General features: G+C 47.3%; 1 protein-coding gene across 2 annotated transcripts in view; it reads right to left on the bottom strand.

The window, feature by feature from the left end:
- The window catches only part of VWA5B1 (von Willebrand factor A domain containing 5B1), a 53,004-nt gene that overhangs the window by 14,438 nt on the left and 10,584 nt on the right, over positions 1-27,982 (bottom strand). For both annotated transcript variants that reach the window (XM_072426072.1, XM_072426071.1), the window contains exons 2-11: positions 14,486-14,639; positions 13,281-13,442; positions 11,270-11,489; positions 9,896-10,026; positions 9,529-9,660; positions 7,687-7,811; positions 7,156-7,332; positions 3,214-3,324; positions 1,364-1,566; positions 928-1,042 (exon numbers count right to left, since the gene is read on the bottom strand). In XM_072426072.1, the coding sequence (XP_072282173.1) occupies positions 928-1,042; positions 1,364-1,566; positions 3,214-3,324; positions 7,156-7,332; positions 7,687-7,811; positions 9,529-9,660; positions 9,896-10,026; positions 11,270-11,489; positions 13,281-13,442; positions 14,486-14,624 (1,515 nt within the window). In that variant the 5' untranslated portion in view covers positions 14,625-14,639. The remainder of the gene's footprint in view (positions 1-927; positions 1,043-1,363; positions 1,567-3,213; positions 3,325-7,155; positions 7,333-7,686; positions 7,812-9,528; positions 9,661-9,895; positions 10,027-11,269; positions 11,490-13,280; positions 13,443-14,485; positions 14,640-27,982) is intronic.

The following is a 27,982-nucleotide window of genomic DNA, read 5'->3' as shown; positions in this document are numbered from 1 at the left end:
CCGGGGGCACCACACCGTCACATGACCACACCGGGGACACCACACCGTCACATGACCGCCCCGGGGACACCACACCATCACATGACCGCCCCGGGGACACCACACCATCACATGACCGCCCCGGGGACACCACACCATCACATGACCACCCCGGGGACACCACACCGTCACATGACCACCTCGGGGACACCACACCATCACATGACCGCCCCGGGGACACCACACCGTCACATGCCCGCACCGGGGACACCACACCATCACATGACCACCCCGGGGACACCACACCGTCACATGACCGCCCCGGGGACACCACACCGTCACATGACCACACCGGGGACACCACACCGTCACATGACCACACTGGGGACACCACACTGTCACATGACCACAGCGGGGACACCACATCGTCACATGACCACACCGGGGACACCACACCGTCACATGACCACACCGGGGACACCACACTGTCACATGACCACAGCGGGGACACCACACCGTCACATGACCACACCGGGGACACCACACTGTCACATGACCACAGCGGGGACACCACACTGTCACATGACCACACCGGGGACACCACGTCGTCACATGACCACACCAGAGACACCACACCGTCACATGACCGCCCTGGGGACACCACCACATAACCACACCAGGGACACCACATAATCACATGAATGGTTTGTCCATCCACTGTAGGTGTCACATTAAATGACCTGTTACAGGAAGTGGAATAATACCATCTTTCCTGGCAGGATCAAAAGGCGATAAATGTATTGCACAAAACAAACTACCGGTGGCATCTTAGATGTCATTTCTGGCTTTACACGGAGCTCCCCTTTAGCAGAATTGGGGGGCACTGACAGAGGAAATGGGGTGTCATGTGGTGTCCCCGCCTCACATTCTGCCATGGTTGTCACTTACCTTTGGCTGCAGCCTCTCCCCTTCCACCAGGAACTCGGCGCTCCCTTTGGACACGCTGGCCACGCCCTGAACCAGCCGGCGGCACGCGTTCTGACCAATGCCGAAGCTGTAACATCTGCGGGACGGCAAAGATGTAAAATGCGCTGACCCCCCGACACAGACAGGAAGTGAGAGGAAATCTCTCTAAAGTTGTCACCAGAACCGGTGTCCCCATTGCCAGCTTTCCTCTGACTTCCTGTTCTGGTGACAACAGTGACATATTGCAGTTTTTGCTGCATTATCAGCACCGCTCCCGGGGGGAGGGCATCAGGAGGAAGGAAAAAGCTGAGCCGGAATATTTTCTAACTTTCTTGCCCCTATTAAAGGGGGGCACCGGCTTCACCCCCACTTTGCAATTGCCCCAACTGGGGTTTTACCCCCCGCCCCCCCATCTTACCGGGTGAAGGATGAATGGTGGCGGATCAGCTCGATGACTTTTCCGGTGTTGCTGACGGCGCCATCGGTGAGCAGGAAGAGGAGGCGCGGGTAACCCCGGCACACCGGCTGTCTGATGATCCAATTGAGCGGAGATAAAATGTTGGTTCCGCCCATGTCGGCCCGAAGCTTCTTGACGCTCTCACAGGCGATGGCAAGACTTTCCTAGAAGAGAGGGGGGAGGGGGAGGTGAGTTCTGTCCTGGGTTCTGATCCAATCCCAAACCAGAAACACAGACACCGTACATATGGATTCAGCAGGCTTTTCACAGTGCAGCTTCTTGTCACATGACTCTGAAAGACCTTCCTTTCCTGAGGCTGCAATAATCCTCTAAGGGGGTCAGAACTCCGCCTCCCACTCTGACATGTGACCTAAACTCCTCCCCTTTCCATGCAGCTGCCAGCCTGATTCAGCAAGTGTGCAGGGAACTATGGGGGAGGGGTAATGCTGGCTGTAAAGGTGACACAATTGTGACTTTGTGATTGGCACAATGCATTGCACCCTGTAGCCAATGAAACGTCTTCCTGGAGCTGGCGTCAGCGTTGTCACTCCCATGGATGGGGATTGATATGGAGGCGGCTGGCCGGGGATAATCCTGCAAATTCCCCAGTGACCACCAAGAGGCCTCGGCTCCTCGTTCATTTCCCCAGCAGACCAGGGCGACAGATTGCGAGGAATTCCCATAATCCGGATTACCAGCTGGGCACCAGGAGATCCGGAATATTCCACTGGGCACAGCCAGCATACAGCAGCGCCAATGCCGGGGCACCGGATGGGGCGACCCCAATAAGAAAACACACACAGGGTGTCCTATAGAGGAATCCATATTCAGCAGGCTTTTCACAGGGCTCCTGTGGCACCGCAGCCTCCTGTTACATGTTCCCACACCTGCTACACATCCAGGGGCCACAGGAGGAATTTTTAACTCCTTTTCCTATATTGGCCTTACTCCTCCTCATATGCAGGAATCCCCCACCCCATCCAAGGAATGGAAGTGGGTAAAACCTCTGGGTGCATAAAAGGGGAGGGGCTTATATGGGGATGGCGGGGGCCCTCTAGAGTAAGGGGCCCTAGATGCCATTGTGACCCCAGTGACCCTTCACTTAGTGACAGGTAGTCTTTGTTCCTAATGTACATATTATCGTAAAAGTGAAATCTCTTAGCGGGAGGGGTCTGGTCATTGGAGACCCCGGGGGTTATACAAGTGCCCCTCATATGCCCCCTATAGGAGGGGGTGTGAATGGTCAGTCTCATTGGCCCCCTAAGATGAGTTGCTTTTGCTTAGCAGGGAGGCTGAGTGATTGCAAAGCCAAAAGAAAGGAAAACAGAAATATGGTACAGCAAACCTGTAATAAGGATAATAATAAATAATGAAGCCCCAATTCTCTCACTGACTGCACTGCAGCTCTGCTGGCTGTGATGATGTATGGGCAGCAGGTGGCGCTCTCCTTCTATGGGTGATGACAGCTTGGCAGCGATATTTGCAGAATCTCCGCTGGGAAATTAATGCGGCGAATTCTCAGATCCCAGGATATAAAAATCATTCTCCGGAGACCAAAACACAACATGGAAACCATTAGAGCGCTCATGTTCAGCAGGCGGGCAAACGCTCGGCGAGGGACAGATCCCATCAATTGGTGGCGGCGTTATATTGCGATTCATACTCACCGAATTCCAGCGAGACCGAAAATCCTGGAGCTGCTTCTGTGAATATATACCGCAGTGCTGTACAGAGACCAGTGAACCAATCACATGCGCCCCCTGCAGGCAGTGAACCCTATGGAGCTACTTACAGCCCTGTGTGGCACTTACCTCATTATAGCTCTGGCTGCAGGGGAACAAAGACTTGAATGTTGACCCAAAGCCGATGATATTGAACAGGGAGGTTGGCATCAGACTCTTCAGGATCACCAGCATGGCATCCTGCGGGCAGAGGAAGGAAATGTTACAATAAATCATCTACACCTTGCATGTTACATTGTCTCTTCTATAGGTAGATTTTTACAGGTCTGCAGGAAATCTTCCAGGTCCATGTGTCTCAATGGCAGTGACTGATTCTCTATCGGAGAATGTTTTAGTGAATGTCAGATTCACTGCTTTATAAATAGACCCCAAGGAGGTGTCTGCTATATATATGGGGGGATTCCAGGAATCTTTATTGTATTGATTGTTCAGGGTACCTGCTGAAATCATTTACCATGAGGGCTAACTCTGCAGTCATGTGATCAGTCCCTGCACTACGCGTTTCGCTTATCCGTGCCATTGCAATAGATGCAACACATTACAAAAAAAATGAACAATTTTATTTAATGCATTATGCAAATGAAGGGTCTGCTAGCGCTCATATACATGTTGCATAACGCGCATTGATAAGGCGCTTCGCTCCTCATGCAGCTCTCTGTGATTGGATTTCCCCTTATTCAGGACGACTGAATCACTGAGATTCCCTTCCATCAAATCCAATGCAGTCCCAGCCAGGCCTAACGATATGCAAATGAGCGGTGACATCACAGAGATTCGCTCCCTGCAAAGCAATTAAGCGGAGGGCAGAGAGGACGCTGGGAATGTTAATGAGAGAAGAAAACGCTGCAACGTTTGGCCGCGGTTCCCTTACTTTTCCTGACGCCACCTTGCAGTCTGATTACTCAAAAGAAAGAGGGAGGGCCTCTGATTGGCTGCAGCAGGTGGGCGGAGCTGGGAACACAGGTTCAGAGATTCGCCCAGCAGTTGGATATCAGCGATTGGTGGACAATTTTTATAATCTGAAGATTTCCAGGCGCAGCTCTGCGGCAGCACAAGGGGTAACCTCCAGTCTGCGCTCTCATTGTAAGAAATGTGAAACCTCCTATTTCCTCATTATCTGAACGCGACGATCCCGCCAGCTCCGGCGCACAGCGTGCAATCAACTGCTAGTTCTGTGCGAATCCACCGGGTGCTAATTATATTTTACACTTTGGAAATAATTATACATTTATTTATTGCGCGTCAAATACAGCAAACAAACGTCTGCGAGGAGGCGAGGGGGAGAGAGCGCAGAGATCGAATGTGCTTCTGTGGTGGCGGTTGGCCAATCAGTGCGTCATGTAGATAAGATTCAGATTGGCCCCCATAACATAAAACCTTCCTCACACAGAGTGCAGGCTTCTAATTGGTGGAGCATCACCGCCGGTAAGATTGGTGCTGGGCGTGGCACACACAGGTGTCTGATTCTTCAATCATCGCTACATTTTATATATGTGTCACTGGAACAGGAAGTGAAGGAAATCACCCCAATAGAGTCACAGCAATAAAATCAGACATTAATAGCTAACGGATCTCCTCCGTTCAGGACTCCTCTCTCCTTCCCTCTGGAATCTTCTCTCCTCTTCTTTCTTCTCTGATTCCTTCCCTTCCATCCACTCCAATCTTCCTCTCTCCCCTCTCCTTACCTTTCAACTTTGTCTCATTGCCAGCTCTTCTCTCTACTTTCCCCACCTTCCCTACTCCTCTCCCCTTCTTTCTTCTTATGTTCTTCCTCTCCTTTCTTCTCCTATACCTTCCCTTCTTCACTCTTTTCACTCTCTTCCTTTTCCTTCACTCTTCTTGTCTTCCTTCCCCTCTCCTCTCTACTCCTCTCCTCCCCTGCCTTCCCTTCCTTATTCTGTTCATTCGAACAATTCCCTTCTTCTTTCCACACTTCTCCTCTTCTCCTGTCCCTTCCTTCCCCCACTTCTATTTTCCCTCCTTTCCTCTCTACTTTTCCCCTCTCCTTTCTTCTCTGCCTTCCCTTCTTCATTCTTTTCATTCTTCCCCTTCTTGTTTTTGTTCTCCTCTCCTTTCTGCTTTTCTCCTCCCTTCCCTTCCTTATTCTTGTTATTCCCACCCTTCCCCTCATCTTTTCACCTTCCTCTCTTTCTCCTCTTCTCCCATTACTGGCTTTCTCCACTCTTCTTCTCCCTTCTATTCCTCTCCTCTTTTCACCCTTCTCGTCTTCTCCCTTCCTTTCCTCTCCTCTTTTCACCCTTCTCCTCTTCTCTCTTCCTCTCCTCTTTTCACCCTTCTCGTCTTCTCTCTTCCTTTCTCCTCTGCGCTCTTCTCCGCTCTTCTCCTATTTGTACAATGATTGCTCTGATAATTTGGGGCAGCCAACATTATAGCCCCCAGGACTTGATTTCCAAGCTGTTGCCCCTCCCTTCCACTCCTTTTACCCCCAGTAATATACACGATACATGTCACTGTTATACCCTAACATACATTGCTTATATACCCAGTAATATGATCATGAAATCATTGCAAATATTCCGCTATCCATCTTTGGCTGCTTGGCCCTCTCACCAGTCCGGGCCCTGTGTGTATATCAGACATTCCGTGGTATTCATTATTTCTAACATAAAACCCCCCAAGGATTGTTCCGTCCCATTCCTTGATGTGTGATGACCGGGCTGACCTCAGGGAATCGCCAGCGTGACCTCCCAATGACCTGATATCAGCCGGCGCCATCTTTATTCTCTAATGATTGCTGGGCTGAGCAAAGATTCTCCTCCACCATCCTCCTCCTTTCAACCCTTCCCTACCCATCACCCTATCTCTATCCCAAGTTTATGAGGTGGGAAACAAAACCTCAACACATAAATACCTAAAAAAACAAATGGAACATTTCCTTTTACATTGCTGAAGATATCTCCAGTTACAGAAAATAAATGTTGTCACCAATTGGGGGCGCTATGTACCAAACTGATTTTACAGAGTTACAGTGAGGGGTAATATTATGGTAATAAGGGGATGGTGAGGGTCAGTGATGGGGTAACAGAGAGGGCTGATATTACCTCTTAATATTACAGGGAGAGTTGGTGTTACAGAGAGGGGTTATAGGAAGGGTGAGCATTGGGGTCACTGTGAGCGGTAGTGTTGGGGTTACAGGAAGGTCAGTCATTATTGATTTCCAGGGTACTTGTGGGACAAGCCACTATCTCATCCCAGAATACAAATTTTGCTATAATTAAAAATATAAATGTGGTGTTGGCACGCAGAATCCTTTATCTCTTTGCCCTGCAGGGGGCGCTCCTGAGCCACTAATTGATTTCATTAAGGCTTTAGTGGCTGTTGCCAGGTGGAGGTGCAAGGTCTCAGGTCAGGTGGAATGATATCAACCTGCGATGGTGTAGCCGGAGAATTTCACAGACACGTTCCTAGGAGACCAGGCTGAACGTGGAAAAAAAATTGTGCATGTGGAAAGATGTCATCAGCTGAGCTATAACCCCAGGGGAAGGGAAACTGATAAAGAATTCACTGGTGTAGTTTGTAGTAACCAAATATAGGTGGCGCTGTTGTCACAAAGATTAGGCATTGGGGCAATTGCCAGATATTTGCAAATAATTTAGCATTACATCGGTTAGAGAAGACCTTGCTGGCAGTTACCCCTTAGATGGGGGCACAAAGCAGCAGTCATGCAAAGGGATGTTCCTCATTACCTAATCCTTACCTGTCTGATCCCTATTGTATCATCTTTTCAAAATCCAGCGCAGCTCTATAGCTGCATACAGAAATTGCCCCCACAAGGCCCATCGTTGGCCTTCGGTGATCATGTGGAATGATTTCTGGTTATTTATTGCATTTTTACTGCATTTATTGCATTTTTGTCTATTGGCTGCTCTACCGCAATACCAGGGACTCATTTTTCTGGGTCAGAAATGTATTTAAATTCATATTTTCTTTCTCTGATACCTCGGAGGCTGGCCCCAAAGATGGCCACACCCCTGAGGAGATCCTTCTTACCCTGACCCTGGTGATGTTGACTCCGCTCATGCTGCCGCTGCGGTCGATAAGGAAGATGAACTCGCCCTGCGTTTTGCTGAAGTCGGTATGCGCCTTCTGAAGGTCTGGACAGAAGTTTAACATCACCACAGGGTTGTGACAGATATCCTTGATCAGGCGCTTGCGGATTATCTCCGTCTGTGGGAGGAGAATACAATTGGATCATCATATAGACATTTCTATAAATCTGTGCTGGTTGTTTTCAGCTCGGCTCGGCTGACATTTACAGGTTTACAGGTGAGCACTGACTCCTCCCCCTCCCTCCTCCGAGGTTCCAATGAGAGACAGCCCCCCTCCAGCTCCAGGTAATCTGACATCCTCAGTCTTTGATTTAGGTTACATTTTGGAATATTGATATCAACAGCTTTTCAACTGGCAGGTGTTATCACACAGAACAGCCTCGCCATTGTTTGGGTGCCACAAGTTGGGCGTTATGCCAGGTGGAGTATATTGGGGGCGGGGGGGAGGTGCAGTACATTTCCCCTTTTGTACCTTTTTCTCCGCACTGGGATCCTTCTTAGTTCCTCGGATGAAATCACTTTTCCCTTTCAGGAATTGCTCGTACTCATAGGGGGTCATGTCACCCTCTTCCATCAGAATGTGCGGGAAGTGCGGCTCTAAAAAAAAAGTTAAAACTTAGAAAAACTTAGAAAAACTTTGTCAACCCAGCCAGCACATCAGATTGTAACTTGCAATGGAAGGCTAAGAAGCAGAAAGACCCCAATTTATAGAGCGGAGTGTCTTCACCCAGGTAGGATTCTTCTGACTACTGTAATCATAACAGACCTGACTCCTCAGGGGAGGGGCATTAGAAACAAGACCATTCTAATTGGCCAGTTCACAGCTGGTGCTGGGGTTTCTTCTCAGAATTGTTTGCAGATGAACCATCACCTGAGTTGTTTTCATGGTAAATAAATAAAATATTTAAAACTAAAAACATATAAAACATTTTATTTTAAGAGCTAAAGCCTCCAGGGCGCCACCTTTAGACTGATTCTCACACGGCAGCTGTGTTACTAATATCGCATCAACAAATCACTATCCAACCACATTGCGTGTTCTGCAATAATTCGCCCGTCTCGCCATATGCGGACGCCGCACATCTGTCACATCAGCCTGAATGACGCACAGAGCTCAGACCTGACAATAATTCTACTCTCTGCGGGACACAAAGTGTCAGAACAAACTGATGTCTAATTAATCCAATGTCAATCAATATTCTGCGCCCGCCACATTGCATCTTCTGCATACGTAATCCACTCCTCCTGACATCTGGGACTGCTTAGTCACAGCCCAATCTACAAATTGGGGTCCTATCATAGTAATTAATTAATCCAAAATTTTTTCCCAATTGTTGGTACTTTGAAAAGCCAAATTACCCCTCCCCCCAGCGTTATTTTGCTCTAGGATGGGTAATAGTCAATCCCTTCACCACATGTGCACATGCAGGTTTGTAGTGTGGAGGGGAAAGGGGTGTGTCTAAACATAAAAGGGTGTGTCTAATGGTAGTGGGTGTGTCTGATCTTAGAGGGGCGTGTCCGAACATAGAAGGGTGTGTCTAATCATAGAGGGTGTGTCTGATCATAGAAGGGCAGGGTGTGTCTAATCATAGAGGGTGTGTCTGATCATAGAAGGGCGTGTCTGAACATAGAAGGGTGTGTCTAATCATAGAGGGTGTGTCTGATCATGGAGGGGCATGTCCAAACATAGAAGGGTGTGTCTAATCATAGGGGGGGTGTCTGATCATAGAGGGTGTGTCTAATCATAGGGGGTGTGTCTAACCATAGGGGGTGTGTCTAATCATAGAGGGTGTGTCTGATCATAGAGGGGTGTGCCTGAACATAAAAGGATGTGTCTAACCATAGAGGGTGTGTCTGATCATAGAGGGTGTGTCTAATCATAGGGGGTGTGTCTGATCATAGAGGGTGTGTCTGATCATAGGGGGTGTGTCTGATCATAGAGGGGTGTGCCTGAACATAAAAGGATGTGTCTAACCATAGAGGGTGTGTCTAATCATAGGGGGTGTGTCTGATCATAGAGAGTGTGTCTGATCATAGAGGGTGTGTCTAATCATAGGGGGTGTGTCTGATCAGAGAAGGGCATGTCTGAACATAGAAGGGTGTGTCTAATCATAGAGGGTGTGTCTGATCATGGAGGGGCGTGTCCAAACATAGAAGGGTGTGTCTAATCATAGAGTATGTGTTTGATATAAATATTGGAACCGTCAGTACAATGGCAGGTGGAGCATTTATTCTATTCTTCCTTAATATGAACCCCATTTTAACACCTCCCCCCCCCCCTCCCACATTGTCCTTAGTGATAGCATTTCATTACCACTGGGGTGGATGAGGATTTCCACTGGGCGGTCGTAGGTGTGCTTGTTGGCCAATGTGATCATGATGCTCTTAGCGGAAGGTGCTGAGGGGTCGGCGTCGGCTCGGATCTCATGGGTGGGACTCTCAACACCTAGAATAAGAACGCAGTGCCAGTTGTCAGTCAGGGAAGGCAGCAGGGGGTCTGTAGGTCAGTCTGTCCTCCATTATCTACGGTCTGTCTGTAAGTCTGTAGTCCGGGCACTTTGTGTCATGGGCCTGGTCAGTGTGAACATCCAGTGAATTCATTCTGCCAGAAGTCCCGGGTCACTGGTCATCATTGTTCCATTGTTCAGTTCCAGTCCACCTGACCATCTCTGGTCACTTACCTGCCAGGAGGTATGGAGCTCGGATCTCAAGGTGGAAGGTGAGCTCATACTCGATGGAGTTCACCGCTTCCGTCTCCAATAAAGTTGCCAGGCAGAGCTTCTTGGTGCCTCCGGCCAGACCGACTTCCCTCCTGCGGGCAAACACCAAAACCAAGGCCATTAAATCCCTGAAACTATCACACATTGTATGTTGGTGTAGAATTGGCATCACTATCTGGGGCAAACACGCCAGGAGGGCTGTGCCCAATTTTGTGTGCCAAAGACCCAGTTTTTGACTCTGATCTATGTCTATACCACTCCATGGGTCTGGTTTCCTCATTTTATAAAAAGACGACCGAAGCTGTTTGAAGGTTCACATGTGGAAATATCAAAACATCGAACATTCCATACAGAGATATTGGTAGTGCCGCAGAGCATGCTGGGCAATTCCACAATGCTACTGAATGTTCTATGTGGCCAAAAGTTAGGGGACCCCTGACCATCACAACCATAAGAGATTGGTGGACATCCCGTTCTAAAATCATGGCCAATAATATGGATGTGCACCCTCCCCCTTGGCCATTGATATGGAATCACCCTTTAATTTTTTCCACCTTTACTGAAAACAATTTCTCCATGATTTTGGAGGGTGTCTGTGGGGATTTGCTCCCTATTGGTGAGGTCAGATACTGATGGTTGGGATTTGCCCCCTATTGGTGAGGTCAGGTACTTATTGTGAGTGTTTGCCCCATTGCTGAGCTCAGGTATTGATGGTGGAGATTTGCCCCCTATTGGAGAGGTCAGGTACTGATAGTGGGGATTTGCCCCCTATTGGAGAGGTCAGGTACTGATGGTGGGGATTTGCCCCCTATTGGAGAGGTCAGGTGCTGACGTTGGAGGAGAAGATCTGGCTCACCATTCCAATTCATCCCAAAGGTGTTCAGTAGGGATGAGGTCAGGGCTCTGTGCAGGACACTCGAGTTCCTCCACACCAAACTGGTGACCCCATGTCTTTATGTATTTCAATGTTTTAATTGAGTTTTTCAAAGAAAAGAAAATGACATAACAACAATAGAAATAATAAACAATAACAAAAATAAACAATAGTAATACCAGAAGGACAAACCTGCCTCACCAGCTTACAGAATGCACAATAACAATCTGACCCCATGTCTGTATGATGGGGGCTTTGTACCCCGGGGCACAGTCATGGGGGAATAGAAAAGGATCTTCACCAAACTGTGACCACAAGGCTGGAAGAGGGCAATTGTCTGCAATGTCTTTGTATGATGGAGGATTACTAGGACCCCGACCTGACCTCATTCACTGGGAAGAGTCACCATACTTTTGGCCATATAACATATAAACAATCAATGTATACAGAGGTAATCTTACAATCTCAGGGGGGTCACGGCCGCTAAGGCATTGTCTGGGGTGCTTTGCATCACTCGGGGTACACAGACGGGGGGGACCAGGACCCGGACAGCCCCGCTGGAGAGTGTGGGGAGCTCCGAGGACGTACTGATCAGCACAGACACGCTCTCCTGGGAAGGAACCACTCCAAGATTGGCCACAAAAATGATCCTTTCCAGATCTTCATCCAGCAGAATCCGCCCTGGAGAAAAATGGGAGATAACGGGAATAAAGCATCATAGGGATACATCTGATGTACAAACCACCATGGCTCAGGGTTCCCCCCCATACATGACCCTATGTTTCTGCATGTGAGTGACTCGAATCTCTAATTGATGGATTTAAGGCTGCTGATAACAATAAAAGACGGCTGTCTTGTCTCTAATTCACCATCTTATTGGCTATGTTCCACCATGGCTCATACACTCTTGTATTGTCGATATAATCCGGAATCCCTCTTTAATAAAAGGCGACATGGACCCCACCACAGACAAAGCTGCAGCAGAGAATATCTAAGTGATAAAATCAAATGCCTGACATCCGTTTCATCTGAAAAAATGATATTTTTACTTTTTCTCCCCAGATACTAAGCTACATCCAACAGCAGCTCATAAAATTAAAGAAATTAAATCTTTGTGTCTTTTTTCTATCTCCAGCTGTTTGTTGTGGCAGAAATTTGTGTATAATCCTCATTATCTGCTGGAGACATCCTTAGCAACCACAGAGCCATGATGATGGTGTCATGGACGCGTTTAACCCAGCGCAGGGGGCCGAGACCTAACAGCTCCCCCTCGGTGTCTCCTGGTCACCAAACAACCAGCCAATCGGTTTAATGGTCCAGAAATTCTCAGAACATCGCCACCGGCATTAATGATCTCACAACTGACATGGGAACATTATTAAGGGGAAATATCTCCGCTATGGGGGCTTTTACCCTACTGGGGGGTAAACATCACTACATTCTGGGGCATCACTGTAATTGGAGATAAAATGTTTCCATTTATCAGAGGATTTCATGCAAGTTGCATCTTTTTAGGTTGCATTAACAGTTTGTGTACCATCAGCGACATCTAGTGGATGAGTGAAGGCACTGCAGGGAAATGATCCTTCATTTATATAGCACCAACATATGCATGTGCAGCACTGTACAATAAAAAGGAGCTTCAAACTTACATAATAGGAGAAAACTAGAACACTTTTTTATGTGTCACATTATACAGCAACATGGTCATTGTTCAGCTCCTAATATTATAAAAAAAACTTCATATAGCATCAGTCAGTGACTTTGCCTAGGCTGAGATGATTTCATTGATCTGCTGCACGCACAAGGAAGCATTTCCTTAGTCTCCTCTCTCAGTCACAAGGAGAAAGGCTGCAGCAAGGGCTGATCTGTGTCAGGTAATTGTGAATACAGCCACTGACAGTGGGATTTAAACAATTGCGTTCTCTCTAAGCTGCCCAGTCCACGAAAGAGTTAACGACACAGGATGATGCCGGAGTAAAGATAGTTCTGTCTTTATGGAGAAAAAAGCAGATAACAGCATTGTCATAGAGAGTCATGTGATCTCTGAGAAAGGTAAAACAATGCCCAGAAGTGCCACTGACACATTGCTAGGCATGCAATAAAGAAAATTCAATGACAGGTCCACTTTCTTGGGATTTAGATGCATATGTGGTCTTGGAGCCACCTTGTTATTATTGTTATATTAAATTATCATAATCATTGATGATAACATTATGAATAGTGAGTAACATTCAGATATTTTTATTGTTGCAGCAGATTTCCATCACTAATTGACATCTGCAGGGCACTGGGTCTGCCCCCTAGTGGCTGTCTGACTTTTCCACTTCCCCAACCAACACCTGCTGACTTGGAATCTGCCACTGTCTGAAGGGTCTGTTGGTGTCACCAGGAGAAACCTAGGGGTTATTTTTCCCAGTGAGGACAATAAAAACATGACAGGGGGTAGGGAAGGCACCCCGCAGTACTTACCATTACCCTCTGGGAGTCTCCCACTGGACATGCTGCAATAATCGTAGTACGATTCATCCATCTTAGCCTTGTCCTTGATCTGGACGGTGACAATTCGTCTACAGATGACGGCCTCAAATCCCACCACCACCGTGTGCTCATTCAGGGGGTAGACAAACAGGGCTGCAGGGACACCAGAGGAGGAAGAGATTGTTAGAGGGCTCTGGGGACACCAGAGGAGGAAGTGATTGTTAGAGGGCTGGGGACACCAGAGGAGGAAGTGATTGTTAGAGGGCTGTGGGGACACCAGAGGAGGAAGTGATTGTTAGAGCACAGGGGACACCAGAAAGGAAAGTGATTGTTGGAGGGCTGGCGGACACCACACCATGGAGTGAAGTCATTATTACACTTACCTTTGTGGGACCCAGTGTTGTATATAGGAGCCCACGATAATCTATCCATCCAGCGCTGGGGGCTTCTCATACATTCACTGATCTCTGCTCAGTGAAAGGAGCTGCATTTGCCTTAACATAGCTCTTGTCTTGCCATTTGTTCATCTGGAGACTGCTGTCCCTGGCTGCCCTTTTATGTGATTGGTTGAACGAAAGTGATAACAAAGTTCATGTCATTAGTGATCTCATTCATTCAGCCAATCACACAAGAGGGCAGCCGGGGACATCAACTGCACCCAACTGAACAAATCGAAAAACTTTGCCCAGACAGAAGCAGCTCCTGGTAATTCTAAATAAATTTCTAGGTTTGTCAGGTGTGTGTGCTCATTCTCCGGAAGGAAGGACATCTGGGGGCCCCTTATTAATGGATTCCAAATAGGCTCCCCACCTGCAGACCCCATAACACAACCCTTAAGTTTCGTCCCTCTGCCCTGATAATGGTATCTTGCCAACATTAGGGGCTGATGAGGGTCTGTTTTTTGCTGAAAGGTTAAGGGGCCACATGCTTTGCCCCCTATATTTTACCATACATTTTGTACAGAATTCCATGCTATTTTACATTTTGTTTTCTTTTGGGGACACAATCCCAGGGGTCCCCCCAGATTTCCCAAACATTATAGTGACAATTTACCCCAAAAACTTTCCCCTAAGAAATTTTTTAAAGTCGGAAAGTTGGAATTCTGATGAAATCGGGAAACTGGGAATTCGGGCCGGTGTGATGCTCTCGGCACTTAGTTTGGGGCAGTGGGCATCACAATGCATGCTGGGATTTACCTTCCACGGATTGGGCGTCGGGGTTGCTGTAGGTGAGGGAGGCCGTCATCCCCAAGGCGTAGCCGCTGACACAGGCACTGATCTCGGAGGCTGTCAGGGGCAGAGGGGCCCCAGTGAAGCGGTTCATCAGTCCGGGCATCCTGGCGCCTCTGCCCTGTAATACACACACATAGTCAGACATACCTGAGGGGCCCCAGGGGAGGAGGGGCAGATCACATGGCGGGGGAGGGGGCTCAGGTGCAGATGTAGATTACTGTGCAATTATCAGGCCAATGCTGCAATGTTAGAGACAGAGGGCCACAGGGGAACAGGAAACCCAACCCGAGTGACACTCTACTTCATAAACAATTGTCCTATTTTTTTGCCCTTTTTCCCCTTCTTTGTCCCATTTCAGTCCTGCTGATCCCCTGCAGACCCATTACAGCCCCTGTCGGTCTACCTGTGCACCCCACTGATGGACCCATGGCGTTTCTCCTGACGGTGACAACACTAAACCATGTCTGTGTAATGTCTGAAAATGGGAAGTTGAAGTCACCATACCTTAATTAGAAATAAAAACATTTATCTATAATAGGAACAGGGGTGTGTCTAACCAGAGAGAGAAAGGCAGGGGGGTGTCTAAATACTGAGTGAAGAGCAGGAGGGGTGTCAAACCACTGAGGGAAGGACAGGCAGAGAGAGAAGGGCAGGGGCGTGCCTAACCACAGAGAGAAGGGCAGGGGGTGTGTCTAACCAGAGAGAGAAGGGCAGGGGGGTGTCTAAATACTGAGTGAAGAGCAGGAGGGGTGTCAAACCACTGAGGGAAGGACAGGGTGTGTCTAATCAGAGAGAGAAGGGCAGGGGCGTGTCCAACCAGAGAGAGAAGGACAGGGGCGTGTCTTGCCAGAGAGAGAAGGGCAGGGGCCAGAGAGAGAAGGGCAGGGGCGTGCCTAACCACAGAGAGAAGGGCAGGGGGTGTGTCTAACCAGAGAGAGAAGGGCAGGGGCGTGTCTAATCAGAGACAGAAGGGCAGGGGCGTGTCTAACCAGAAAGAGAAAGGCAGGGGGTGTATCTTACTTGGGAGAAAAGGACAGGGGCGTGTCTAACCAGGGAGAGAAAAGCAGGGCTATGTCTAACCAGGGGGAGAAGGGCAGAGAGTGTGTCTAACAACTGATAAAGGGGCAGAGTGTGTGTCTAACCGCTAAGAAAAGGGCAGGGGCGTGTCTAAACAGGCAGAGAAAGGCTGAGTGTGTGTCTAATCCCTTAGAGAAGGGCAAGGGTGTGTCTAATCAGAGAAGGGCAGGGGTGTCTCTAATCACTTAGAGAAGGGCAGGGGTGTGTCTAGCCAAAGAGAGAAGGGCAGGGGCGTGCCTAACCACAGAGAGAAGGGCAGGGGTGTGTCTAGCCAGGAGAGAAGGGCAGGGGGTGTGTCTAATCACTTAGAGAAGGGCAGGGGTGTGTCTAACCAGATAGAGAAGGGCAGGGGTGTCTCTAATCACTTAGAGAAGGGCAGGGGTGTGTCTAATCACTTAGAGAAGGGCAGGGGTGTGTCTAGCCAAGGAGAGAAGGGCAGACGTGTGTATAATCACCTAGAGAAGGGCAGGGGTGTGTCTAACCAGGAAGAGAGGGGCAGGGGTGTGTCTAATCACTTAGAGAAGGGAAGGGGTGTGTCTAATCACTTACAGAAGGGTAAGGGTGTGTCTAACCAGGGAGAGAAGGGCAGGGGTGTGTCTAATACCTTAGAGAAGGGCAGGGGTGTGTCTAATACCTTAGAGAAGGGCAGGGGTGTGTCTAATAACTTAGAGAAGGGCAGGGGTGTGTCTAACAAGGGCTGTTACTGAGTGCTGATTTTTGAGTGCTCTGGGTAGGATAACATTCCTCAGATTCCCTGTACAGCTGCTGTGGGGGCCAGATAATACAAATTGAGGCTGTGTAGTAGATTCTACAAATACAGTACAGTAGAGTAAATACAGATATTTGTGATCACAGCTAAGAACTGCTCAGACCCCGGATTTACAAGATTGTGTTATCTACATCATGTTACCTACATAGAGGGCTGCTGGTGTCATTTTGTCAGGTCCTGGTGGGGGTGAAGGGGGCAGAGTTTAGGCAGCTTACAAAAAAGAGGGAACAGGGAGGAGCCAATCCTTATATGGTGCTTATTGTCCAATGAGCAAGCAGGTGACACAGGAAGCTGTAAATCTGTCTGTAAGCAGTGTTGTCACCCACCTAGCGGTGTCATGGGCTGAGACTTACAGATTTGTCCCCAGCATGTATTACATCTGTGTATTCCGCTCTTTCCCGCCTTCCCGCCCCATTCATAATTTTGCCTCGTGCGTTCAGATCCAATGCTGCAATCCCCCAGGGGTCGTCGCCACACAAAATTAACAATAACATGAAATATTGAAGCTGTTTATTCCTCCGTGAGGCCGGCGCTTTCATAAATATTCATCTGAAGATGGCGCAAACAGAATTAATCAGCTTTAATTAAATGTAATATGTGTGAAACGCAGCAAGCGCCATCCCGCCAACGCTGAATATCGAATATCCGACTTTTATTTTATTCGTCTTACTATCTGGTTTTCTGTGATTAACAAACATGTAGAATTTGTACCAATAAAGTCAGACAAATCTTTAGGATTACATGATTGGCTTTTTACTGCCACCTGGGGCTCCATTAAGGAGTTTTACCCTCACTTCCTGTTCTGCTGACAAACAGGAAGTGGGAGGAGATTTTACATGGCACAGAAATCTGATGAAGGTTCCAGGGATCCTCCAATCTACAAAACAATGTAGGGTGCATTCCCACCTTGGTGCCCTTATACATGGTCTAACGCATGTTTTGGTTGTTTGTCAGCCCACTCCATGAAAAGCCAAATTTGAGAACTCTCTAGATATGCTCCCGAAATTCTAACCAATGAAAACTCTCCATTTTTGGAGATACAGGTGGAACATTTCAGGTGTATTCGGACCTCGGTGTCACTATGCATTGACTTCACTGAAGTTTTAGTTGTTGCAATTAATGCATTGTATTTAAAGCAGCTCATTCATTGGGCCTAATTTATTACAGTTCTTCAAGGCTGGAGAAGATCACCTTACATCAGTGAAGCTGGGTGATCCAGAAAACCTGGAATGGATCTAGTCTAGGATTCAAAACATTTGCTAACAAACAGTAAATGACTTAGGAAATCCCTTCCAGGTTTGCTGGATCACCCAGCTTCTCCGGAAAAAGTGTACCCTCTCCATCCTTGGGGAGCCCATTGTCCAAAAAAAAAAAAAGTCCTGGATTGTTTTTTGGCAATGCAGAACACCACAGCGCATGGCAGCCTGTCACCATATATTGCAGTGTGATGGAGCTGCATTGGTGTGCTATTTAAACGCATGTGTGAGCAGACTCTTTATTTAATAATTGCGATGAATAGAAGGGTGCAAAGTGTTGGGGGCTATTGTGCTTTGCATTGCAGCATCGAGGGAAGGAAATGAAAATTTGATAACAATTTGGATCTATACCATGCAATGCTTTGTATACGTCAAGGTAAATGCGCCTTTAATTCCCTTAGCGGGAATTGATTGCAGATTCCTGGAGCGGCTGCGGCTTTGACAATGGCTTCTGAGATAAATGAGGCTGCGATAAAGGAAGGTGGAGAGGTGCAGACAATGCGGTGAATGGAGGCTGATTGCTCGAGTGCTGCCATTGTGACATCGCCCCCTCTTTGTGTCGCGTCGTTCCCCCCGCGCCATGGTTAATAGAATCTCTTCCATTATACGACAGGAAGTCAGACGGTTTATCTGCGAGCTGCCAATCACCTTCTGTTCACCGGTCTCTGGTTAAATATTGTTTAACTACGCGGCACACGTAAAGGATAAATGCGCTGGGTGCCCCCGTGTTACGTCTTTCTTTGGCCGGTCCGTCGTTATCTGGGGGTTTATTCATCCTGCATGTAACCCTGACAAAAAAAAGTCCTACCAAAGCTTTTCCAAACCCGGTGCAATACCGCAACCCGATAACCCCGCCAGGACCGATCGTATGTGCCGCATCCATGGTGCCCGCTTGTGCCAGCGTTTCCTAATCCAGACAACGTAAATGAGTCCAAAGTTTGTATTTAAACGGATACGATGCGTCTGATGCTGTGACAAAAGACATTACCAAATTAAAATGTCATATTTGCAATATTTAATGAAAATAACGAGGCCCTTAAATAAACACCAGGCCGCGATGACCAATAGCGACCAATCAGAGTTTGTTTTGCAGCGCTTTGACTCTAATAAGCTGAAATCAGACTTTTCCCGGCTCTGCTGTTTTCGCAATTTTATCAGAAAAGCAAGAAACTTTGAGATTCGATGTCTTCATATCGCTGAGGATTTTCCCATCAGGTTCAGCGATTTTATCCGTCTCCTCCATCAAACGTCGGATACAAAACGCCTTTTTTCTGCCAAGAATCAAACGCGATTCCTGGGGGGAGGGGGGATCAACGGCGGTACAAAGCACTTCGTATTTCTGAAATTTGCACGGCACTTACACGGAATTTCCCTTTGAATTCTGACTTGGCGGCGCGTCATTAGATATTCATCTCTCTTCAGACAGAAGAATACCGAAGCTGTGCTCTGGAGACGGATAAAAGTCGTTATCAGCGAACGTTTTCTGACGCGATATCGTAATCTGCAATTCTATACATGCGCCAATGATCCGCATGTTCAGAGCTCAGCAAACCGCTGTACTGACTACAAATGCCAAACTTTGCGTCTTCTGACCCCCTAACAGAAGCGGTTCTACACATTTGCTATATATCAATATCTGTACCCACACTTGGTGATAAATTCACCAGCCGGGTTCACCTGTGAATGTCATGGCGGATCGTCATCTTTGCGCCAGTTATTGAATGAACAATTATCGGGGATCATTGACTTTAAATGACATTGATTATCTGTAAAAGGACGGAAAAGAACGAATGGGGGAAAGACAAGGGATGGGGGGCAGGAAAAAGAAGGGACGGTACAGGTGAAGAAGAATGTGGGGGAAAAAGAGGTGATGGGGGAGAGAATGGAAAAAAAAGAGGAAGGGAAGAGGATGTAAAAGATATAGAAGAAGAGAAATGGATTAAATGAGGATGAGATGGACAGAAGGGAAGAGGACAAGAAGAGGATGAAAATAGGAAGAGAAGAGGATGAGAAAAGAAGAGGAAGAGAAAAGTAGGAAAAGAGAAGAGAACAAGAAAAGAAAAGACGAAGCGAAGAACAGAGCAGAGGGAGAGCAGAGGACTAGAAGAGAGAAGGAAAAAAAGAGAGCAAGAAAAAGAAGCGATGAGAAGAGGAAGAAGAAAAGAAGAGGATGAAAAGAGGAAGAGAATAGGATGAGAAAAGGAAGTGAAGAGGAACAGAAAAGAAAGAGAAGAGGGTGAGAAGAGAAATAGAAGAAGACAAGAAAAGTGAATGAGATTGACAGAAGACAAAAAAAAAAGGACGAGAAGAGGATGAGGCAGACAGAAGATAAGAGAAAAGGATAAAAAGAGGATGAGAAGACGAAGCAAAAAGGGAGGAGAGGAGGAAGAGGAGAAAAAGGGAAGAAGAACAGAAGAGGATGAAAAGAGGAACAAAACAGGAAGAGAAGAAAAAGGGCGAGCAGAGGATGAGATGGACAGAAGAGAAGAGGACGAGGATGAAGATGAGAAAAGAGGTGATTGTAAACTTCTGATTGGCTCTGCTGGGTCACATGACATTTAAGGTTGCAGCACTTGACTGTTTAAATTGACATGATAGGAAGGGGTCACATTTACAATGATTCTAATAAGTGATGAACATGGTTGCTTTAGCTGAATATGACATGACAGGTCCTCTTTATTCTGCACTCCCCCTCCTGAATATTTTTACCCGTCTGCCGCGTGTAATCCCGACCGTCCCCCGCTCAGTAATGAGCGTACAATTCGTTGAATTCCCAGCAGATGTGACTTTGATGAGCCCGCCAGCCCCTGGGCTCCACCGCACCCGTCACCAGTACATTTCAATCACGAATAACAGCAATTAGGAATAATTATGGTGAGGATATTAATGCAACGCAGCCGCGTCCTCAGATCTGATCCGAAGAGCGGTCGCAGGACCCGGGCGGCCATTGTAAAGCGCCATCATATCCATGGCCAGAGGGAGAATGATACAAATAATGCAGCAACCCCCAGCAGTCAATCAGATCCCATCGATATGCCAGATGAATCTTTATTACTGGAGAGGAAAGGATTAGAACCCTGGTCAGGTTTTATCTCTGTATTTGACATGTATATAAAGCAGGGAGGACTGCTGTGTCCTGTTCAGGAGATTCCTTTTGATTTCCTATCCTGGGGACACAACAGGAAGTAAAAAGAAATTGCTGCAAACTAAAGGAGGAGTTTAACAACCCCATTGGATGATTCCCTCTATTACTGTTGTGATTACTGCAATCTTTTAATATTCCTGTCCTAATGACACCGGGTGAATCTTCTCAGCGGTAACACAGACAGGAGACCTGAGTTTTTCACTTTTGCAGTTCAGTAACACCTATAGGTCTTGTCCCTCCCCCAGCCTGTGATTGGACAGCAGACTGATGAGCTCATCTCCCCGTCACACTCCTATCTCCTCCTATTAACTCATGCTTTGTATTGCAGGACAACTGATTGTCTCCATGTGCTTCTTCTACCTTTCCCCATTCTGAGCTCTGCTGTACAGGGACTGCAATAGGCTGATAGGCCTTCAGATTCAGGGATTTACAATCGATGCTGCAGCGCTATAACAATTTGCATTGCAGCTCAGCATGCGGCATATTGCACGGCAGCACAGCATGATTGGGGTCATGTGACTGTCAGATCGACTTCAAGTGTGTAAAGTCTGAGATACTGGAAGATTGTTAGCTGTGTTGTCCCTCTAATGCCAACCATTTTTAGAATTCCATTCCCTATGCCTATGAATGGTTCACGCCTTTCCCAGCAGGCTGCACAGAGCTTGAGGTGACATATGAGCCATCCCCTGCATTGTCCTTTGCTGCAGTCAGTTTTGGCAGACGAGCACAACAATGGTCAGATTGTCTTTACAAAGAAGAGTTACCCCTTAACTATTAAACTTAACTTTCACTAACTAATAAAATCTATTGAAGTCTTTTATTTATGTCACATTGGCCTGGTGAGGACTGTGGGGACTCATTCAGCCCAAGGCAGCTCTGAGCCTCAGGAACATCTCCATAGCTCCCGGCGGTCTGTGTGCCTCTGTAATACCATTAACCCATCCGCAGTGGCGGCAGATAGAAATTTGAGATGGAAAATTAATGAAAAAAGTTCTCAAATTCTTTATCTGATACGAGAAGTGCTGCAGGGAAATTTTTCCTCCATCGTTGGTGTCTGTAGACTGTATGGTAAACTTGGGGTCAGATTGCGGCTGTTGTTGTGGAGTATGGCTATGGCTGCGGCTAAGGTCGTGAGGTCGGCCTGTGGCTGTCATTGTGGGGTCAGGCTGTGGCTGTTGTTGTGGGGTCAGGCTGCGGCTATGGTCTCGAGGTCGGCCTGTGGCTGTTGTTGTGGGGTCGGTGTCGTTGTGAGCTCAGGCTTTGGTTGTCGTCTTGGGGTCAGGCTGTTCCTGTTTTAGTGGGGTCGGGCTGTGGCTGTCATTGTGGGGTCGGACTGTGGCTGTCGTTTTGGGGTCAGGCTGTGACTGTCGTTGTGGGGTCAGAATGTGGCTGTCGTTGTGGGGTAAGGCTGTGGCTCTCGTTGTGGGGTCAGGCTGCGGCTGTCATTATGGGGTCGGACTGTGGCTGTCGTTGTGGGGTCGGGCTGGGGCTCTCGTTGTGGGGTCAGGCTGTGGCTGTCGTTGTGGGGTCAGGCTGTGACTGTCGTTGTGGGGTCAGACTGTGACTGTCCTTGTGGGGTCAGACTGTGGCTGTCGTTGTGGGGTCGGGCTGGGGCTCTCGTTGTGGGGTCAGGCTGTGGCTGTCGTTGTGGGGTCAGACTGTGACTGTCGTTGTGGGGTCAGGCTGTGGTTTTCATTGTGGGGTCGGGCTACGGCTGTCGTTGTGGGGTCAGGCTGTGGCTGTCATTGTGGGGTCGGGCTGCGGCTGTCGTTGTAGGGTCAGGCTGTGGCTGTCGTTGTAGGGTCAGGCTGCGGCTGTCGTTGTAGGGTCGGGCTGTGACTGTTTGTGGGGTCAGGCTTTGGCTGTCCTTGTGGGGTCAGGCTGCGGCTGTCATAAGATTACGCTATAGCTGTTGTAGGGTCCGGCTGTGTCTGTTGTTAAGTCTGTTTAGCTAAGCTTTAGAGTTGGGAGCAGTTGTTCTGGTACTACAGCTCCCATCATGCCATTTTGGCCCTCTGGTTTCCTTAATGTACCCAGCTATTGTGCGCCTACAGCTGCTTTAAACCTGTAAGCCATGGCTGCCAGCCCACCAACATGCAAGAAAATTGTACAGACTGTAAAGGCATCTGTTGCCCAGATGGATAAAACCTCAATTCTCTGGATTTCCTTTCCTTGCATGAAATGACCTCCATCTGATGCCGATAGCTCTTTTATATTCTCTTTGTCTCCCCCGTGGCACATGAGTTAGCGGCAGTGCAGAGTTAACACGGCTCACATCTCGGAGAGATCAAAGTCGGCTTCATTGTCCCCAATCCCGGGATTTGCACACAAAGCGATACACCTATGTAAAGATAATTATACGATCCCGCATGCAGAATTTCCAAGTAATGAATCCATTCCAGAATATACGCCTGCCAAGGACACTTCAGGGGAATTACAACCTTAGAAATAACTTTCACTTAATTGCCTTCGGAAAGGCCCGGAGCCGCCCGCCACCCTGCAGATCCATTCCGATAATTAATAGGAGATCAGCGCCAGGACCGCTCAGCTCTGTGGGAGAACTCGTTATCCAGACGGCCAGGGATGCCAAGGAAATGTTTTGGGGCTCTATATACAACACAAACACCGGGGGACCTCATTGGTTTCCTTTCTCAGCTGATTTAAAGACCAAATCTTGGCTGGTCGGTACCAGCGTGTTAGCGTTATGGTCAGCGCCCAATTAGATTTAGGAAAAAATAGTTGAATGGAGCTTCCTGAACCCTCAGAGGCCAACTGAATCCCAAAAGCAGCTAACAGCCATCCTAATGTCGTCACCTCATTGATGTCAATTGCAAAATTTTACCAAAATGTTTCCAATTTTTGCTTATTCCTGATAAATGAATAAAAATGATGTTGGCAATTGAAGGAAAAGATTCACTTTAACCAGCCAATGGATTCTGCTTATTTTTCTCCCCCAACTTTTATCCATGTACGTCTTGTCCCCTTCTCACCCCAATAATGTAAGCTGGGATCCTGGTGCCACAATTCCTTACCAAAGCTTGGATCACCATGCTTATCCCTGGCACAGTACTTGCATATTAAGGAATATTAGAGAGTTTAGGGCACCGCGAGGGATGATCAGGCTCTCTATTTGTAGCTCAATGGGAACCCATAGGTGTCTGGTAATGACTTTGTCCACCACTAGGAGCCGATGGTTGATCTCCATGACCCCGTCTCTCAATTGGGGGACCACTTATCACATGTAATGCCGGCTATAGCTGGCACCATCTCTCTTGAACCCCTCACTGGATGTAGCAGAAAAGAACCCTCCTCGGGCTTCCTTTAATTGGTTGGGTTTGTGGGTTCATCGCCCCACACAACATTTGTTCTTCTGCCCCTCCTTTGGTCTCCAAACCCTGCTGATCCTTTCCAATACAAACAAAACTGACCCCTTCATGGCTGAGTTCCCTGTGCAGTGCCATGGCGGAAGTCTTATGATTTAAGGAGCAGCAATTGGATGCACAAAGGCCACTGTTAGGCATTGAAACTTCTAAACAGAATAAACGAGATGCTGTGAAAGTATTTAGGTTGATAATGATAAAGTTTATTGCTTCCACTGTTAGGCCAACACGTTGCGGCACTTAAGTGTCCCTTCATCAGGTAGAGAAGGGTTAATACCCAGCAAGAATTTTCTTTTGCCATCCGTGTCTTCTTGGAGAGATTTCAATTCTTGTCCTGAAGACAAAACAGGAAGTGAAAAGAAATTCCCCCAGACAGTTGTCACTGGAACAAGTGCAAGATTTCTTGTTCGGGTGACACTTTGACTCGGTCACCACGACAAATTGAGTAAATCATCCTAAAGGAGATAGATAACAAACAATACCAGCTGGGGCTTCTAACCTCTTCCCATTCCACCCAAACTAAGTAAAAGATTTTGGCTTCAGATTTACTTACAGCCCTGATGAAGCGAGTCCTTCAATCGAGTTGGATTTTTACTGTGGACAATATTTCAATAATCAAATATCTGATCCATTATCATGGCTGTCCTTGTCAACACTGATAACCCCCAGGGTCACTTCCTGGCAATGCACGGGGTCACCGCGGAGGTGTAAACATCTTTCTTTCTATTAGTATCTAGAAATAAGTTTGGAATTCCCCGCCGCGTGCTCACAATTTGGGTGCCATTTCTGTGTCTCCCCGGCACTGAACGGGTGACACGAGATTGATTTCTTTGGAAGAATTTTGATTGTCGGTGACAGGTGAATTTTTAGCAATCAGAGACGAGTTACAGAATCACGATCTGTCAGTTGCAGAAGCATCTAGAGATGATGACGCTTCCATAGGTCACGACACAATACAAGAAACTATCAATTCCATAAAAGAAGAGGCGGCAGAAGAATATCTCAACGTCTTCTCGGCTGTGTGAATGACATCGATGGAAGCCTGACGAGGAGGAGGATGAATGATGGCGTGCGGGGTCACCTAAAGCTGAGGAATAGGATAAACAAATATTGGGCTCTGATTATAAAACAGGGAAGAGGACATTACCTCAAACATTTCCTTGTGTGAATCTTCCAGGTCCCTGTGTTTCAATGGCAGTAATTTATTCCCACCAGGGAATGTCAGATTCCCTGATTTATAATTAGAGCCCATTGTGTGTATTCTCTGTATGCTTTGTGTATTTCTTCCAGATTTGTGCAGACATCCAGGGTGACACCTTACCTCTGTGCAGCTTCCTGTAATACAGACCAGTCACTGCTGCTCTCTCTCCTTGTGCAGGGTGATGGGTCTTGTCTCCGCCCCTCCTATCGTTATCTGCAGGCAGTCTGTGTGGGTGGGGTTTGCTAGACCCCTCCCACAGCTCTGCTCTCTGCACAGGCTATGTACAACCCAGTGATGATTTCACTGCTTTTACTTTTACTTTTATAAAGTAATAGCTGGGACTTTGGAGCTCACGGGGTGGATTTTTATCTTTGTTGGTTACTGAAAAATAAATTAAATAATTTTTTTTTTTTTTTTTATTTCTAATGATATAATACATCCGTGAAAGGTATATTAAACAGATTCAGAGAAATCAAGAAATCACCAATGAACTCGCTTGCTGATCAGTGAATTCACTGCTGCAACCTCTACATTCACCTTCAAGGGAACCTGTCATCGGACAACTACAGAGACGACTGATCTCCCTCTGCAAATGGCTGTCATGTTGCAGCTTTGCCTGAATCTAATACTGCAGGGAAGGGTTGGAACCTCTGCCAGGTATTGTTTCCTTTTATGACTCGTTGTGGAGTTTTCTCTTTATTTTCTGTCCCAGGAGACAAGAGGAAGTGACAGAAAGATGCATTCACAGTAAGGTCAATGCCTTCGCACACGTTCAATTTTTTGTATTTGATTTGTAAATGAATAAGTTAGCAATATTCAGGCAGAAAATCAAAATTGCAATGCAAAATAAACATGCAGCAATGGTCATTTTTTGGTGCTGAAATGCGACCTGCTGAGAAATGATCATTTTTTGGGAGAATATCCTCTTCTCTCCATCTGCTGTCCCCATTGAATGTCTCTACCTTATGTTCCCTTTCTTGTAAAGTTCTGGATTTCCTATCACTTCCTGTCCTGGTGACTACTGTAGGTAGAGAGGGTGAATCTCTCCAGAGGGGACACCAAAGGCTACAGATTCTATTCATTCCTCATTCATTCCCGTCTCCAAATCAAAAATAGTTTTGGACTCAGTACTAGATTGTAAGCTCTTTGGGGCAGGGTCCCCTCCTCCTCCTGGGTATGTCTGTCATTTGCACCCCCTATTTAATGTACAGCGCTGTGTAATATGTTAGCGCTATATAAATCCTGTTTATTAGTAATAATACAAACTCCAGGAACAAAGAGTTCTATTTCTGATTTACAGGTGAACAGATTACCCAGAATGTGAAGTGTGACGCTCGTGAGGAGGGCCAATGAGGCTTTTCCAAGCTTTTTGAGGCAGAACCAAACCATGCAGGAAGTGGGCAGACATTGAAAGATTTGGGGGCACTCGCCTGGGATTATTATCAGCGCCATGCTGCCAATGTTATCTGGGACAAGCTGTCCATCCTGGGGGGTCTCTAATTTTCTGTGTCAGACTCGTAGGGTTTTTTGTAGTGCTCACCGGGTGGCCTGCAGCCTCTTGTCACTTGTTTCTGTATAGGTATGTTCAGTTTTTGGCTCAGAGAGTGGAAAACCAGTGAACACAGTACCAGCATTTTGAAGAGTCGGAATTGGGGCCATCCAGGAAATGTCGGGTGATTGGCACTAAATGAGGAAGATGACCCCATCATGGCAGCTGTGTCCCCAATCACTGAGACCCGATGAATGATTTGTAAATCTGAATAGAGCGTTCCTTTAAGAACAGCGGCGTTTATTGTTACAGAGAGAAAATAGCAGAATACAGATTGAAGAAACCTTTGGGGACATTTTACATTTATCCGGTCCCATCCATCGGAATTCAAATGGCGCCCCCAGACTTCCACCCTGACAGGCGGAGCAGGGGGTCTTGTCATCGTTGATGCACCTCGCTTTGTGCGCTCCGGCGGGTCCATCAGAATCAGACAAAGATTTGCTAACAGCAAATGTCTGGCGGCTGGACATAAAAATCGCAGAATATTTTGGGGGATTCACGTTCCAGAATGGCGGCTCTGCTGGGCCATATGGCGCCTCAGTCTGCAGTCACGCTGCTTGGTGAGCGTGCTGTGATCAGTGCATGGAAATAAAGGCGGCGGGGTGGAGATTACGAGCAGACACAACAAATCCGAAAATAAAATGACAACCTGCTGTGCATTTCCTGCAGCTGCCTGTCCCAGCATGCCTTGATGTACCCGCAGACATTGGTCTGCCGCTGCAATACCCACATACAACCGGCTGATTTCCTGCTGGAGGGGACTTTATATTTACATGTTTGTAAAGGGGAGAAATGGGGACACAGCAAACCGGGGACGCAGCCAGCAACATCACAAAAACTCAGGTTCAGGCTCAAGTCAAACTTCAATACAGCGACATGTTACAAGAGATCACAGGTGTTACAAGAGACTTACGAGGTGTTGCGAGAATTACAATTTTATAAGTGACCACCATTATTACAAGAGATTCCCAGTGTTGCAGAGGACTTCCAATGTTATTACCAACTTTCAGTGTAAAAAAGAAACTGCTTTTGTGGCAAGAGACAGCCAGCGTTATACCAATGTAACAAGAGACAGCCAGTGTTA

The sequence above is a fragment of the Pyxicephalus adspersus genome, chromosome 11, assembly GCF_032062135.1.
Source record: "Pyxicephalus adspersus chromosome 11, UCB_Pads_2.0, whole genome shotgun sequence".
Classification (NCBI taxonomy): Eukaryota; Metazoa; Chordata; class Amphibia; order Anura; family Pyxicephalidae; genus Pyxicephalus; species Pyxicephalus adspersus.
Note: the sequence above shows the minus strand (reverse complement) of the source record. Positions and strands in the feature narration are given on the sequence as shown.